Source organism: Lepus europaeus, chromosome 5 (genome assembly GCF_033115175.1).
Source record: "Lepus europaeus isolate LE1 chromosome 5, mLepTim1.pri, whole genome shotgun sequence".
Lineage (NCBI taxonomy): Eukaryota > Metazoa > Chordata > Mammalia > Lagomorpha > Leporidae > Lepus > Lepus europaeus.
The window spans coordinates 120,173,786-120,191,033 of record NC_084831.1 but is presented as its reverse complement, the minus strand read 5'-3'; the positions used below and the strand labels follow the sequence as shown (position 1 = coordinate 120,191,033).

Sequence of the window (17,248 nt, the reverse complement as noted above, 5' to 3'; positions counted from 1 at the left end):
ACAGATGCATCAGTCCCCGGCCAACACAGTGAGTAAAATTGTGGTAGGACACTCCTATTGCCTCTGATGGGAAGGAACATTTTCTCCTGAGAGGCATCAGAATCAATGCTGTTCTTTATTTCTATTTTATGGGTAATTCATTAATTAATAAATGTATATATTCGTATCTGTAAATGTATGCATCTTTATGTTCTTAGATACAACATTTATATGGGAAAATATGTGTATTTTAGGTGTATAGTTAGATAAATTTTTGTTACATAAACAGTCATATAACCCTCATCCAGATAAAAAAAAAAAAAAGGAATACACATTCCCAGTACATAAGAGGTCTTCCAGAAGTTTATGGAAAATGTGTATTATGAAAAGTTACACCTGATGGGGCTGGCGTTGTGGCACAGCAGGTAAGCTGTTACCTGTGATGCTGGCATCCCATGTGGATGCAGGTTCACATTCCTGCTGCTCCACTTCATATCCAGCTCCCTGCTAATGGTCTGGGAAAAGCAGAAGATGGTTCAAGTGTTTGGTACTCTGCCACTTTTTGTGGGAAACCTGGATGAAGCTCTTGGTTCTGGCCTGGCCCAGCTCTGGCTACTGTGGCCATCTGGAGAGTAAAGCAGCAGATGGAAGATATCTCTCTCTCTCTCTCTCTCTCTCTCTCTCTCTCTGTAACTCCTTCAAATAAATAAATACATCTTTAAAAAAGAAAAAAGCTGCACATGGAACTCAAATTTTTTTTTGCATTGGGGGCTGGCACTGTGGCACAGAAGGGTAGGCTGCCACTTGGGGTTCCTGAGTACCTGGTTTGAGTTCCAGCTACTGCATGCTTCCAATCTAGCATCCTGCTAATGTGCCTGAGAAGCAGTAGATGATGGCCCAAACACTTGGGCTCCTGCCACCTTTGTGGGAGACCTGGATGGAGTCCCAGGATCCTGGCTCCCACCTGGTCTTGCCCTGGCAGGTAGTTTGGGAGTGAACCACCAGATAGAAGATCTCTCTCCTCTCTGTCTTTCCCTCTGCCTTTCAGATAAATAAATAAATCATTTTTTAAAGTGCTTTGCAACAAAACAAGTTTATTTTTTAATTCCGTTTTTTCCTTGATCTTTTGGGAGTTCCCTCACACAGAAGTCTCCCTTATGCCTCCCAAGTCACTATTCCCTTCTCTTCAAAAGTAACACCATGGAGGCAAAACTATTTCACGGTGAGAGAGGTGCAGGTTACACAACATTATGAAGGCATAGGATGCCACTGGATTGTATACGTCACAATGGTTATGCAACCAGGTATAAGATAACATAGGCAACGCTGTTTACTACTTAAACGTAAAGCTGGGAACTGATCCTCCCGGGCGGGGCTGCTGGCTTCCCGCTTACCCAGGTCCTAAGGCGCAAACTGCCTCGTTCCTATCTCAGCTCCTTTTCCAGAGCAGGAGGAACAGGTTGGGCTGGACCCAGTGTTACCCTGTGTGGCTCTCAAGCACCACCATGACGAAACAAGAAGGAATGCATTTTCATCAATTTGCTGCTGAGCCTTGCACCTGACACCAGAGACCTGAAGCTCTGTAGGGACTTCACCAAGCCAGCACCCCCTTCCTTGTAGCCCCTTTATAATCCCCAAAACGCCTCATCCAGCAAAGCTTGAGATCCGGAAGTCTGCAACCCTCTTGTCTGTCAGCAGATTAAATGTTTTCTTTCCTGGGGCTGGCACCGTAGCATAGCGGGTAAAGCCGCCACCTGCAGTGCCAGCATCCCATATGGGCACCGATTTGAGTCCCAGCTGCTCTACTTCTAGTCCAGCTCTCTGCTATGGCCTGGGAAAGCAGTGGAAGATGGCCCAAGTGCTTGGGCCCCTGCACCCGCATGGGAGACCCAGAAGAAACTCTTCGGATCAGCGCAGCTCTGGCTGTTGCAGCCATCTTGGGGAGTGAATCATTGGATGGAAGACCTCTCTCTCTCTTTCTCTCTCTCTCTCTCTGCCCCTGCCTCTCTGTAACTCTGCTTTTCAAATAAATAACTAAATCTTTACAAACATAAATGTTCTTTTTCCTTCACCCCAAAAACCTTGATCTGGCACCAGGGACAAGGACCGAGCATTCTGTAACGGTTAAGATGGTAAATTTGGGGCCAGCGCTGTGGCATAGCAGGTAAAGCTGCTGCCTGCAGTGCTGGCATCCCATATGGGCACCAGTTCAAGTCTCAGTTGCTTCGCCTCCAATCCAGCTCCCTGTAATGTGCCTGGAAAAGCATCAGAAGATCACATGTGGGAGACTAGGAAGAAGCTCCTGGCTTGGGTCAGCCCAGCTCTGGCCACTTGGGGAGTGAATCAGTGGATGGAAGCTCACTTTCTCTCTCTCTTTCCCTTACTCTGTAACTCTGCCTTTTGAATAAAACAAATAATTTTTTTAAAAGATGATAAATTTTTATGTGCATTTTTCCACAATTTTTAAAAATGACATATTTAAAATGTAATCACCATTCTGATTTCTAAAACCATAAAACCAAAGGCTAACTTTGCCTGTGGCACTTATAAATGGAGTCAGAATATTTTGCATCTATATTTTGTTTGATATTTTTCTTTTTAGAGAGAGAGAGAGAGAGCGCTCCCATCTGCTTGTTCATTCCCCAAATGCCCACAACAGCTAAAGCAACACTAAAGCCAGAGGCAGGCTCTGGAAACTCAATCCAGATCTCCCTCATGGGTGGCAGGAACCCCATTACTGGAGTCATCACTGTTGCCTCCCAGGGTCTGTATTGGCAGGAAGATAGAGTTAGGAACCAGAGCTAGGAATCAGACCCAGGCACTCTGATACGGCATGTGGCTGTCCCAACTGGTGTGGGGGTCAAATGCCTGCCATGTGTGTCTGGCCTTTTAACATTATGTTAATGAAACCACAGACATTTTCAATTGAATGACAGAGAGCCACAGAGATAGAGACAGATCTTTCATCTTCTGGTTTGTTCCCCAAATGCCCACAACAGCCAGGGCTTGACCAGGCTGAAGTCAGGAGCTTCAAATAGACAGAGCCAGGACTCCACCCCAGACCCTCTGATATGGGATGTGGGCATCCTAAGCAGTGTCTTAACTATTGTGCCGAACACCCGTCCCTCATGGACATTGCTGGATACAGTTATAGTGCTTTCAGCTTTATTGCTGTACTCTATTGCATGAATATATTTTATTTATCCATTCCACCACTGATGGATATTGAGTTACTTCTTATTTTGAGTTATTAAAAACAATATTGCTTGGAATATTCTAGTTCATGTTTATTATGTCCAATGCAGGTCTGTTGCATACATAACTAAATCACGGGCCTTTTAATTTTTTGTTGTTGTCTGAAAGGCAGAGACACAGGCAGAGTTCCCATTCACTGATTCACTTGTAAAATGCCTGCAACAGCTGGGGTTGGGCCAAGCTGAGCCCAGGAGCTGGGAACTCAAATCTGGGTCTCGCATATGGGTGACAGGGACCCAAGTACCTAAGCCATCATCTACAGCCTGCCAAGGTGTGTATTAGCAGGAAGCTGGAATCAGAAGTGGAACCAGGATTCCACATGGGACACAGGCATCCCAGGAACATTGTAAGCACTGTGCCGAATGCCCATACTTTAGTTAGTTTGTTTAAGGAGCATATAGTGACATGGTTTTGTAACCTTCCTTATCCAGTTACTATTCTCAAACATCTTTCCATACCAGTAAGTATCCTCTGATAACCACTTTTGACAGCTACACAGTAGCCATTAGGGCATCAGCCTAGCTTGAATCTAGCGAGCGGAAAAAGAAGTGCAGATGAGACCAGTGAAGAAAGCTGGGGCCGGATTGTGGAGGCCACAGCAGGTCACGGGTTTTACTCCATGCATAGTGGGAAACCACTGGAGGGTGCTCCGCCGGGAGTGGCATGGTCTGATTTGAGATTTTCAAAGCTCCCTCTGATTGTGCTGTGGGGAATGAGTTCCAGGGATATCTTTTTCTCTCCAGAAGGTCATGTTATCAGAGTGATAACAGAGGAAGCTCTGAGTAGGCAAATTTTTACACAGCCCTTTAATAATTTCCAAGTAAAATGGCTGAGTCAAAGCTTAAAAGTTTTTTAATTATTTCATTATTCACCAGAAGCAACGTTGCTACCAGGGTTACTTTGAGGTTCAGGCTATAACATTGGTACGGAGAGAAGAAACTGCACCCAGACAAGGCAGTGAGCAAAGCAAGATTTATTTTCATCAGGCACCTCCGGCCGCAGCAGCCAGGAGGGGGCTCCAAGAGAGGCCGACCCGAGATGCTGTGACCTGTGATGGTCAAGTCTTTTAGGCACAATTTTGGGGCAGAGAGGGAACAGGACAGCAGCTAATAATCCATCAGAGGGTGGGGACAAAACCCAGAAAGGCCAGGATCCTAATCCTGTCTCATGATAAGACAAAAAACTGTCAGAAGGGCGGGACGGTCTTTCTGGTTTCACCACACACTGAAAACTCAGAAAGGTGGCCTCACTACTTGCTCACTATTCTCACGGTAAAACCGGAAACTCCGAGGAGTGGGATCGCCACTTTCATCTTGCTAAGGCAGGTTTTGGGGAGCAGCAAGCATCTTGCGCCCTTTCCTCACTGGGACCATCGGTTCACCTCTATAGCGCTGCCCATGCTGACCCCCTTCCTTGCCCCTCTGCCCACCTCCCCCTCTGTCTTGGGCCTCTCTTCCCAGCCTCTTTGTACTGCAGAATGTCTCCCCATTCCACCCAAGGAATTTCTACCCCGACGTTCTCACTGGGGGTTCGTCTTCACCCGCTTCGATCCCTGTTCTTGTGTCGCCCAGGCCCTGCCCGGTGGTGAGCTGTGCGTGTCTCCCGTGGGCAGTCTTCACAGACGTAACTGCAGTTGACGGGGCCTGGCTCCCGTGCTCCTGAGGGCAAGGAGCAAGAAATACAACGCGGGCACCACTCCCTGCCTCCACGCACACGCTCGTGAGCCCAACTCCTGCTTCTTCCACAACACTCAGCCCTCCTTTACCAAGCCATTCTCTGTTGGTGCTACAATTGTTTGTGACCCAGGGTTCCGGACCTTCACAAAACTCTAACGATTAAAATTTTTTTTTCCTTTTTAACTGACACATAACAATTGTACATCTTTATGGTGCACTGTGTGATGTTTTGCTGCACAGATACACTGCATAATGTTCAAATCAGGCCAATCATATCTACCCCCTCAAACATGTATCACTTCTTTTTTTAAAAAAAAAAAAGATTTATTTTATTTATTTGAAAGAGTTACAGTATGAGGTAGAGCCAGAGAGAGAGAGAGGTCTTCCATCCACTGGTTCGCTCCCCAAAATGACCACAAAATGGCCAGAGCTGTGCTGATCCGAAGCCAGGAGCCAGGAGCTTCTTCCGGGACTCCCACATGGGTGCAAGGGCCCAAGGACTTGGGTCATCTTCAATGCTTTCCAGGCCACAGCAGAGAGCTGGATTGGAAAAGGAGTAGCCAGGACTTGAACTGGCGCCCATATGGGATGCTGGCGCTTCAGGCCGCAGCTTTAACCCACTGCGCCACAGCACCAGCCCCTCACTTCTTTATGGTGAAAACATTCACAAATTCCTTCTCTTAGCCTTTGTTTCAGAAAAACATACATTATTGTCATCTACAGCGACCCCACTCTGTGCAGCAGAACATCGGAACCTCTCCTGACTCCAACTTAGCACCCAGTAATCAGCCTTTCCCCGTCCCTCCCTGCCCCCTACTCCCCAGCCTCCTAACCACCAGCTCGGCTTCTGTGAGCTCAGCTTGTTTGGATTCCAGAGAGATCACGGAGCATCTGTCTTTTACTGTGCCTGGCTTCTTTCTAGTTGCCTTTTTTTTTTTTTTTTAATCTTTCTTGTTCTTAACATAAAGCCCAAATTTCTAAACATGGCTTTAAATCTGCCTTCGGGCCCTTTGACTCCAGGCAGAGGCATCTCTCCATTCCTCCGAGCCTCCAGGTCCTCCCCCAAGCCCGTCTCTGCCACCCCTGCCGCCTGGGTCAGCATCACCCTTCCCCCTCCCGCAGAGGGTTCTACTTCACTCTTCCGAACTCAGCAGCGCCGCCTTCCCACACCCACCCCCCCCCACCCCCCACCCCACCCCCGCTCTCCTTGTAGGCACCCCACAGCTGCAGTCAAGTGACTCCAGGAGACATTTGCACACCGTGCGACTGTCTCGTCACGTCGTTTTCTAACGAGATCTTTTATAAAGTGTAGAATTCGGACTCTTCCAAGTGGCTGTGTTTGGGGGCTTCTTGGGGAAGGGCTAGACTCCAGCGACACGTGAACACCTCTTGAGACAGGCACAGGCAAGAGTGGGATAACAGGGCGTGCACTTCGGAGCCGTGCCCAGGATCTCCGTTTATGAGCTACATATCCGCGGGCAGTCACTCCTTTTCCCCACTTGTAAAGCAGAGATAAAAAAAATGCTTACTCTGCAATGGTGTTGGGAGTTTCAGAAATAGTTGCAGAATGCCTTGGCTCAGGAAGTGCCCAGTAAGTGGGAATCCTTAACACAGGCTTTATGCTACCAGCTCGCACACATAGAGAGAACGGTGACATGCAAACAGAGTATACGCCCCAGCAGGACCAGGAACGCAACCGCAGTCACCTTCAAACACCCAGGGCCCAACAGGGCCAAAGGGGGCCCGTGTGCGGATGCCCCAAACGTGCAGTCAGCATCCAACAAAGGCTAAGCCCAGGGGGAAGGGGAAGGGGACGACTGGCTGAGTTGGACCAGAATTCAGCAGGCCCCACGGCAGGCTCACACACCTGCCCTTGGCGGAACACCAGATCCGAATTTCTGGAACCTCGGCCAGCTTTGTCCTTTGTGATACCGCCACCTAGCGAGCGCTCGCGGGCACTGCCGCCTACTCCCGGCGGCTGCCCGGTCCGCTGACCGCCTGCAAGGATTCAGCCACTTAGGCTTGGGTGGAGAAGTGGGGGCCGCCCGGGCCTGCGCCTTCGTGTAACCGCTGGGTTAACAGGTTTAGACTAGCGACGCGCTCCTTCCGTCCATCTTAGAGGAAGTCCCCTCCCCGCACTCGTCCAGACCCGTGGGGGTCTGAAAAGCTCAAAAGGTCAGCTACTGTCTGCCCCGGGACACTTGACGGTCTCCTCGCAGCGACCCCCTGCGAGTAGGCAACGCGGGCGTCACCCGCATCAGAGCCACTGTTCGGCTGAGGCAACAGGCTCGGCAGGAGGGCGGCTAACCCACGGCCACGCAGCCCATCAGCGACAGGACTGGTGCCAGACCCCAAGCCCCCGGACCCCAGTCTCTGGCTGCTCCCCTGACCACACGCCCTGGGGCTGGAGAGGGCAGGCCGTGGGGCCGGAAGCTCGGGACGCTGCGTGGAAAACCGGCGTGGCCGCGCAAGACGAACACGCTGCCCACGCTAGCCCCGCACGTCTCAAGATCTTCTCTGCCCACCGAACGCCCGGCACGCGCGCGCCTCGGCTCGGGGCGGAGGAAGAGGGGCCAGCGCAGGAAACAGGGTCCCGCGCGGGGAGCCCCTGGGAGCACGCGGCGCCGGGTCACGTGAGAGGGGAGCGCCGGCGAAGGGCCGCCGCGTGCAGGCACGCACGGCGTACGTAAGCACGCACGGGGGCGCTGGAAGCGGCGAGCCCGAAGCTCCGCATCACATGTGCAGGGTGGCTGACGAGAACGAGGGGGCGGGAAAGTCGGGGCGATCACGTGGAGGAGGCCGGCGCAGGGAGGTCACGTGACGGGGGCCGGAGGCGGGGCCGCCGCGGAGGGGAGGAGGGGCGCGCGGCTTCCGGCGGCCGGGGTGGGGGGGGCCGGCCAGCGAGCGGAGGGGGGGGGGGCCCTGTCCCGGAGGTGGCGGCGGCGCCATCTTGGCGAAGGGGGGATCAGGAAGTGCGGACCGCGGCGGCGGCGGCGGCGGCGGCGGAGCCCGGAGCGGAGGCCGGAGGCTCCCGGCCCGCCGGCCCCGGAGCGGAGCGGAGCGGAGGATGCAGCAGCCGCAGCCGCAGGGGCAGCAGCAGCCGGGGCCGGGGCAGCAGCTGGGGGGCCAGGGGGCGGCGCCGGGGGCCGGGGGCGGCCCGGGGGGGGGGCCCGGGGCCGGGGCCCTGCCTGAGGCGGGAGCTGAAGCTGCTCGAGTCCATCTTTCACCGCGGCCACGAGCGCTTCCGCATTGCCAGCGCCTGCCTGGACGAGCTGAGCTGCGAGTTCCTGCTGGCCGGGGCCGGAGGGGCCGGGGCCGCGGCCGCGCCCGGACCGCACCTCCCCTCCCGGGGGTCAGTGCCTGGGGATCCCGTCCGCATCCACTGCAACATCACGGTGAGGATCCTGTCGCGTGCGCCTCTCTGGGGGCCCCACGGCAGGCACTCGGGATCACCACGTACAGCTCCTTGCCCTCGGAGGGCGCTCAGGCCGAAGCCCCGCGAGGCGCTTGGGTCCTCCTCTCCGGGTCACACTTGGTTTTCCCGCTTGAGGGTCTGCTGTGCACTTAGCATCCCTTCCGTTGACCCCGGATAGCAAGGGTCACCCCGACATATGGCACCTAGACTGCCCCTTTCCACGAACCCACCCGTACCCAAGCCTCGTGATGGTGGCTCCTTTGGCCACTTGTCCACAACTTTACCTTGCCACCAAGGAATGCCCCTTTCTCCCGCGACTCCTGTGTCAAGCTTCCAGGCCGGCGCCCTGGCCGCAGCTGGAAGGCCCTGGCCTGGAAGTCGGTGCGTTTCAGTGCTGCCCCTTGGCAATAGTTCCCTTGACTTACGACGGTGCCACCTGTGGGAGCCCTGCCCAGGCGTCCCTCAGGCAGCCCCTCTTTGCTCTCGGAATTTCACCCAGTGAGCGTGCTGGGAGCTAGCACCTTCTCCCTTTGGATTCCCTTTTATTGTGGTGTAACCTCTAACTCTCCTCTTGTCGCCCCGGCTGGCCGCAGGGCTGCCACTCACCTCCCAGTTCCCTGTGGAGGTGGCCAGGGGCCCTAGGTTGTTGCTTTGCCTGGTGCCCGTGTGATCCAGTGGGCTGGGGTCTCCCCCATCTATTCCTAGCAGTGACAAGTGGTGTTTCTCCCTCGTGAGCCTCATTCCCTACTAGGCCTCCATGTCTCCTGTCCCCTTGCCCCCAGACCTGGAGGAGCAGGGGTGGCGTCTGATGTGTGGGGAGAGTGTGGTTCCACATGGCGCAGCACCTGCGGCGAGTGGCTGTTGTCACCTGCTCCGATGGTCTCCAAGCCCAGAGCAGTGGCTGGGGAGCTGGGGGATGGTACCCACTCAGCAGACCGTGGATAGACACACTGGAGACTTCTGTAGTACTTGGGGCCTACGTGCCCCTTAAACGGTTCTGTATCCTCAGTCCGACCGGGTCAAAGTTTAGCGAGGCAAGCCTGGTTCAGGTTGCAAGGTGCCCCACCAAAACTCATGTTTGCCTTCCGTTTCTCTCTTCTTCCTCCCACCCAAGAGTTATCATTGAAAGACTAAGGTTGGCTTAGGTGAACTTGGAGTCTTCAATAATGACTTTCCTTCCAGCGTTAAGGATGCTGGAGGCTCCCTTGGCCTGTGTGGGAACCTCCAGCTTTAACTTTGTACTTGGAGTAAGCGTCTGCTTCCTCAAGGTCTACCCATCCAGCGCCCTGTCGGTCGCCAGAGGCGTCTGCTCTGCCGGCAGGAAGTTCGTGTAGGGGGTCACCAGCCAGACTCCCTGCAGTTCCCATTAAGGAGACTTGGCCCGAACTGGCCCCCTTGGTTCGGGCAGAAGGGGAGTCTGGTGAGGCTGCATTTGGCACAGTGGCTCAGGAATGCTGGGAATGTCAGCAGCGTAGGCCTCTTTCTCGCAGGCCGCCATGTGGAGCCCCACACCCCCTGGCTAGACTGAGAAGGTGGCAGGTTCCCAAGGCAGGGGGGACGCGGTCTTTGAGGTGGCTCTGTTGGGAGCGGGGCAGGGCAATGGCTCCTGGCGCCTTTTTGCTCCTGGGTTCTGCAGACCAGATCTAGTTCCCAGCTTCCTCCTGTAGTGTGGTCTTCGATCTGTTCACGCCTGTGTGACTGTGGTGCAGGGAGCCCTGCCTGCGTGCTCGTGGAGCCAGAGAAGCGGAAGGGCCGGGGCCGGGGTCCTCCCGCTGCCAGTGAGGGTGGCTGCGCTGCTTTCCTGGATTTTGCTCCAGAGGAAAGAGCAGAGGTTTCAGGTGTCTTCGTGGATGGGTCCTGCTAGGGGCTGTGGTTGGGGAGCCGCTTGGTGAGCCGCTGACCTGCCACGCTGAGTGGAGGTGATGAAGCAGTGGCACTAGAGGCCTTGGGGACAGAGGGCAGGCGGAAGCTGCCCTTTCCCAGGCTCCCGTGTTGACCATTCTCCTGCTCTTCCCCCCCAGGAGTCGTACCCTGCTGTGCCCCCCATCTGGTCGGTGGAGTCTGATGACCCTAACTTGGCTGCTGTCCTGGAGAGGCTGGTGGACATAAAGAAAGGGAATACTCTGGTGAGGGGCCCTGGGGTGGGGCCCATGTCACAGAGGCACCCTGTGGAAGGGGGCTGGAGTTAGGAAGTGGGCAGAAGAGCAGCCTGAACGTTGGGGGCAGGCTTCTTAGGGGGGTTGCTTACGGAAGCCAGAGGAAGATACCTGCTCCAGCCCCGGGACTCATTCCCACAGCCACGTGACCCAGAAGGTTTAGAGAGCCAGGTACCCCCTGGGGTCGGAGCTGGGACTGAGGTCATTGGGTGATTCTGGCCCTTCGCCCCCAGCTATTGCAGCATCTGAAGAGGATCATCTCCGACCTGTGTAAGCTCTACAACCTCCCACAGCACCCCGATGTGGAGATGCTGGACCAGCCCTTGCCAGCAGAGCAGGTGAGCGGCGGGCGGGGCTCTGGGAGTGCACAGAGGCGGGTCTGCGGTAGTTCCTCGTCACCTCACACCCCCTCTCGCAAGCACATGACCTGACTCTCCACCTCTTCTCCAGCCGAGAACCTAGCTAAATGAGGCATCAGCAGCTCCTCTCTCCCAGCAGAGCGCGCCCTCATGGGCAGTATTCCTCGTGTTGAGAGGAAGGGAAGTTGTTACCATGATCCTAGCAATAGCAGTTGGTGGCCACTGGGGACCCAAACCCTTGTTCAGAGCCCAGAACGCAGTGTTGATCTGGAGACCGTCAAGGAAGGGAGGGTGCTGAGGAGCCTTAGACGAGATGTGTGAGGTGGGTGAGAGGCCGCTGTGCTGCTTCCCTTCCCTGCTTTGGCTTATGGTAGGAGGAGCGTCCCGGGCTGGTGGTGAGACATTGCCTGGGCGCTGGTATCCGCCCAGATCTGACTGCTGGAGAGAGCAGCAGCGTTACGGGCAGGTGCGCAGCCTCTAGGCCTGGAGGCCTGAGGAATAGGCCAGAGGCTGTGACCCCACAAGGCACTGGGGCTCACCTCTCCCTCTCTGCCCTCCCCTCTGCAGTGTACACAGGAAGATGTGTCTTCAGAAGATGAAGATGAGGAGATGCCGGAGGTAGGCTTGCCGCGTCTGTACAGAGCTCCAGTTCAGTGCAGAACTGGGGAGAGGAGTGAAGACAAGGTTTACTGATGAGAGAACAGCCAGAGTGGTAGAGCAGCCGGGCACCCCTCTCACAGTGGAGTCAGGTGCAGATCTGTCGAAGCCACGTAAATCTTTGGGAGGTTAAGTTCAGATGGCGTCCGAATCCCATGGACCTGACCCAGGCTCATCTCACTAAGCTCAGGTTTATCTATAAAATGGGATGATAATGACTACTGTCGATGGTTTTCTTGAAGATTAAGTGAGGCACTGCACATTAAATGCTTCACGTGGTACACAGTAAAGGCTAAATTTATCTGATGTATTCTGCAAAACCATTTATGTTTGTAGAGAATTTAACATCATGGTGAAGAACTGGAGTTTCACTGCCAGACAGAAATTGATTCAGATCTTAGCTCTCCTAAGAGTTCTGTGACTTGGGGCGTAATTAACCTCCCTAGACCTCCACTTACTCATCTGTCAGCTGGGGATAATGATGGAATAAGTTGTGGTGGCTGTAAGAATGAAATTGGCGAGTATGTGTCGCCCCCAGTATAGAACCTGACCTAGGTGCTGATAGATGTTAGCTGCTGACGTGATAATTGGGTTGCTGTGTTCCACCGGAGGGAGGGTCACTCTGGTCGCTTCGTTTCTTAATATGGGGTTAATGTCCCAGTTCTGAAACTTTGTAAGGGTCTTAATACCAAGAGAGGGCTGCTGATACTTGAAGCCTGCTGCTCGCAGTGGAGGGCCCTCCACACCATCCCCCCAGTGTCAGCATGGGCTCCCCTGTGCACACGGAGCGAATCCTGCTGTGAACGCTCCCATCACCCTCTCTGGATCCTTCTCGTTTCCGCCTTGGCATACCTCATTCAGATCCTGTGCCATGGGTGGTGGGGGGGACTGGAGCCCTGAGAACTTTTACTTTTTTTTTTTTTAAAGATCGATTTATTTGTAAGCAGAGTTACAGACAGACAAGGATCTTCCATCTGTTGGTTCACTCCCCAAATGACTGCATCATTCAGTCCTGGGCCAGGCCAAAGCCAGAAGCCTGGATTCCACCAGGGTCCCCTGCATGGGTGACAGAGGCCCAAGCACTTGGGCCATCTTTTTGCTGCTTTTCCAGGAGCATGAACAAGTAGCTGGATCAGAAGTGAAGCAAGCCGGCGCCGCGGCTCACTAGGCTAATCCTCCGCCTTGCGGCGCTGGCACACCGGGTTCTAGTCCCGGTCGGGGCACCGGAGTCTGTCCGGTTGCCCCTCTTCCAGGCCAGCTCTCTGCTGTGGTCAGGGAGTGCAGTGGAGGATGGCCCAAGTGCTTGGGCCCTGCACCCCATGGGAGACCAGGAGAAGCACCTGGCTCCTGCCATCGGATCAGCGCGGTGCGCAGGCCGCAGCGCGCCTACCGCGGCGGCCATTGGAGGGTGAACCAACGGCAAAAGGAAGACCTTTCTCTCTGTCTCTCTCTCACTGTCCACTCTGCCTGTCAAAAATTTAAAAAAAAAAAAAGAAGTGAAGCAGCCAGGACTGAACTCAGTGCTCCTATGGGATGCCCATGTCACAGGTGGCAGTTTGGCTGTGCCATCAATGCTGTCCCCTGAGAACTCGTGGGTCTAATGTCACCTGGTGAAACATGAGCTCTGAGTCACAGTCTCAGGCCAGAGTCAGTCTGCTGAGAATTAGGGAAGAACTTGTCCCGCCAGGGAGAGACGTCGGTGCAGCTGGAACAGGGTCAGTGTGGGGACCAGAGTTAGGGCCTCGGTCCTCGCTGGAGCTTCCCATCGCCCTAGGTCCTCACTGCAGCTCTGCTGTAGCTGAAGAACTCAGCGAGAGAAGACACGGGCCTTATTCTCAGACTGTGGAGCAAATGGGGCTGGGAACTTCCAGAAACAGGAAGGGTGCTGTGTTGTCAGCCTTAGCTAGACGGGGAAGGTCATGGCCCTTGTCTCCAACCCGTGTTGATTTCTCGATCCCACTGCAGGACACAGAAGACCTAGATCACTATGAAATGAAAGAGGAAGAGCCTGCCGAGGGCAAGAAATCGGAAGACGATGGCATTGGAAAAGAAAACTTAGCCATCCTAGAGAAAATTAAAAAGAACCAGAGGCAAGATTACTTAAATGTACGTGCCTCGTAGGGAGAGGCTGGGTGAAGGGCTTGGGGGTAATGGCTGAGAAGTAGCCATTGCTTAGCAGTACGGGGTGCACTCCTATTTTGGGTGCGGCCAAACCTTCCCTAAGTGCAGGGCAGGCTAAGGTGCAGCATGCGTACTTGCAAACCACATGACCACGAGCTTTTGTGACCCTCCCCTGGCAGGGTGCGGTGTCTGGCTCGGTGCAGGCCACTGACCGGCTGATGAAGGAGCTCAGGGATATTTACCGATCACAGAGTTTCAAAGGTGGTGAGTGCCGCAGGAGGTTCTGGGTACACGCCTGCTCAGGAGCTTCGCGCCAGGCATGGCGCTCTGTGAGCCAGCGGCTTGGATTGGCTGCACGTTCCCGTGGGGCGAACCTGCAGTCTCCGACCTTTGTGTCGGTCAGGGGTGGGAGCTGCTTTGGGGACCGCTCTCTGCTTGGATCGTCACCTGACACCTGCCGTGTTCTTCCAGGAAACTATGCAGTCGAACTCGTGAATGACAGTCTGTATGATTGGAACGTCAAACTCCTCAAGTGAGTGGGGACTTGGGATCGTGAAGGGTGCTGAGGGAGAGTGTGGAGACCGTGGCAGGCTCTCCAGGGTGGTGCCATCCAGCACGTCACTCCTGGGCGCCCGGGCGGGTACGGGCAGGGGTTGGTCTGCTGCTGGGGTCTGGCAGGGGGTGCCTTTTCTGGGCCTCTTGGGCCTGGAGTGGGGCCTGAGACCAGGTCACTGCTTCACAGAGTTGACCAGGACAGCGCTTTGCACAACGACCTCCAGATCCTCAAAGAGAAAGAAGGAGCCGACTTTATCCTCCTCAACTTCTCCTTTAAAGTGAGACCCCGTCCCTTCGCGGTCCCCTCCCCTGACCCGGCTCCTGCCTGTGCTGTCTGGGCGGCCGCCGGCCTCTCCCCTGATTGCTGGCTCTCTCTCTCAGGATAACTTCCCTTTGACCCACCGTTTGTCAGGGTTGTGTCTCCAGTCCTCTCCGGAGGGTGAGTGGTGGCCGGCCAGGGGGAGCGGGCGGCGCCTGGGGCCGAGAGGGACTTGGGGCTTTTTAAGGTCCAACTGACCAGGCTTCCTCCTGCAGGTACGTCCTGGGTGGAGGTGCCATCTGCATGGAACTCCTCACCAAACAGGTGAGTCTGTCTTGGCCAGACTCACCTGGGCAAGGCGAGGCTGGGCTCTACCTCACGTCCCCCTGAGGGCTGGGCAGTAGGCATAATGTGGCTCTTTCATTCCGCCAGGCAGGGCGCCCCCACTGCCCGAGGCAGACAGGTGGTGACTGTACCGGGAGCGAAGGGCAGGCGCCCACCCAGGACAGCAGCTGCTGGCGTCTCTCCGGCAGCTCTGTCCTGACTCGTGTGTCCCTGCCGTCACCCAGGGCTGGAGCAGTGCCTACTCCATCGAGTCGGTGATCATGCAGATCAGTGCCACACTGGTGAAGGGGAAGGCACGCGTGCAGTTCGGAGCCAACAAAGTAAGGAGCCTGGCCTGGGGCTGGGGGGCCGCTGCAGCCAGGGGCGGCTTGGGCACTGCAGGCCAAGGCTGCCTTATTGGAGGGATCGAGCAGATAAGTTCCCTGGCTGGGGCGTTGCTGAGAGGCCGCAGGTACCCACACTGGGGACAGGAGCAAGGCTCTGGCCTCGAGGGCAGCCTCCGATTTTGGGAGGGCACAGGCCTAGAAAGGGAAGGGTGTGGGACTACGTGGAGGGTGCGTAGCGGGGCACCAGAGCAGTGCTGGGAGCTGGGACTCCTGGGTCTGTGGGTGGCAGCCTGTGGGAGGGGAGCGGTGGGTGTTCATGCCACAGTGGCCTCGGCCTGATCCGGGGCCTTCCTCTCCCCAGTCTCAATACAGTCTGACAAGAGCACAGCAGTCCTACAAGTCCTTGGTGCAGATCCATGAAAAAAACGGTGAGGCTGGCGCCAGCACTTGGGAGATCAGACCCTCCCGAGGCCCCCGGGTTTTCACTTGGGGCCACATGGCAAGGGACTCCGTCTGGTTTCTGAGCCTTGCCGTCCGCGGACACGGCACCTGCCCCAGCCTTCCAGGCAGGCTGGGGTGGCTCAGCTCAGCCCCTCCGCTCCCAGAGAGGCACCCGGGGCTGGACCTCGGCTAGACCCGCCCCTTGACGACCACCCTCTCAGGAATGGCATCCTCCCTCCGGCTCAGCCTCCCAGCAGGCAGTCCGTGTCCCCATCCCCGTCCCCTTCCTAGGAGCCTTTTGTCTGAGGTGGTTGGGGACCGGGGCGGGGAGGGTGGACTTCAGCCCCCTCCTCACTGTGTTTAGTTCTGTTTCTTTGCAGGCTGGTACACACCCCCAAAGGAAGATGGCTAACCCTGGAGTGTCACCCCTCCCTCCCCAGGCACCACTGGACCAATTACCTATGAATGCTGTATTTGGATCTCACGCTGCCTCTGTGGTTCCCTCCCTCATTTTTCCTGGACGTGATAGCTCTGCCTATTGCAGGACAGTGATGGCTATTCTAAACGCTAAGGAAAAAACACACAGAACTGTGTCAGGTCCTCCAGACTGACTCAGACCAGCAGCCTCCTCGCTGGAACCCTTGCTAGCAGGCATTCTTCTCAAAGACACTCTCAGCCGCCGCCTCTCGCTGGAACCTCAGCTGTGCTCCAGGCTAGAGCCTCCTTACCTATGCTATGGATTTTTAATTTATTTTCTCTTATTTCATGTACACTGCTTTTTTTGGTTACAGTGTATGATGGATGTGTATGGAAAAATGTATCTTTGGGAAAACAATTACAGTTTGTTAATTTGAAGATGCTGGTCTTGACTCATCTTTATTTTTATCCCCACATCCCACCCCACCCCCAGCCCCTGAATACTTGGGAGGTGGGGGAGGGGGCCAAGTCCACTGTTGCTGTGGTACAGGCTGCATTTGGCTGCTGAAGCAAGAAAAAGGTGGAGCTGAAGCACACGCCCGGCCACCCCAGACCCTGCCGAAGGCCTCTGGAGCAAGCGGCACTCGCCCCCCAGACAGAGCCGGCCTGCTGAGCCACCACGTGGCAGGGGAAACGGTGACGCGACTCTCACTGCTCTTCCAGCCATGGACTTCGCGAACGGGAACAAGGCTGCTACACAGGACTCCTTCAGATGAACCGAGCCGGGCTGGGGCACGCCGCCGAGGGTGCTCTGGGACCTGCGACAGGGCTGCGACTGCAGGGCTCGCTGGGCCCACCCTCCAGGACGCCGCTCCCTGGTAAGCTCCACTCGCCCTCCTCCTGCCTCGATTCCTTTTGTGGAAGCAGACGCGTGTGGCTCGGAAGTGAGTCGCCTACCCTGGAGACTCGCGGGTTCTGGAAGCCTCTCCGCTCGGTGGATCCTGCTGGAAAGCCTGTCTCGAAGGGGGTTGCCCTGCACTCCGTGTCCTCACCCTGGGCCTGCAGAATGGCTGGGCGGGAGGCGAGGCCGGGCGCCCGTGCGTGGAAGGGTGTGCCGTGGCGACAGCCTGAGCAGGACTCTGCCCACGGCTGGTCGGGGAGCTCGCTGGGGGGCCGAGGCTGCCGTGCCTGCAGGCCAGGTGACGCCTGAAGTGACGGAGGCCGCAGACGGCCACGGGAAGACCCACACGTGGGCCAGCTGCCTGGGCACAGCGCCCCTGCCTGCTT

General features: G+C 55.9%; 1 protein-coding gene across 1 annotated transcript; it reads left to right on the top strand.

Annotated features, from left to right (window-relative positions):
* The first annotated feature begins 7,962 nt into the window (after positions 1–7,962).
* Positions 7,963–16,399, top strand: UBE2Q1 (ubiquitin conjugating enzyme E2 Q1). The gene is given in 14 exon segments (XM_062192369.1): positions 7,963–8,070; positions 8,072–8,305; positions 10,347–10,451; positions 10,715–10,819; positions 11,408–11,458; positions 13,463–13,603; positions 13,798–13,882; positions 14,090–14,150; positions 14,361–14,461; positions 14,555–14,612; positions 14,708–14,756; positions 15,002–15,097; positions 15,465–15,531; positions 15,925–16,399. Coding segments are annotated over 14 exon segments (1,278 nt in total). The 5' UTR covers positions 7,963–7,977; the 3' UTR covers positions 15,957–16,399.
* The last annotated feature ends 849 nt before the right edge of the window (positions 16,400–17,248 follow it).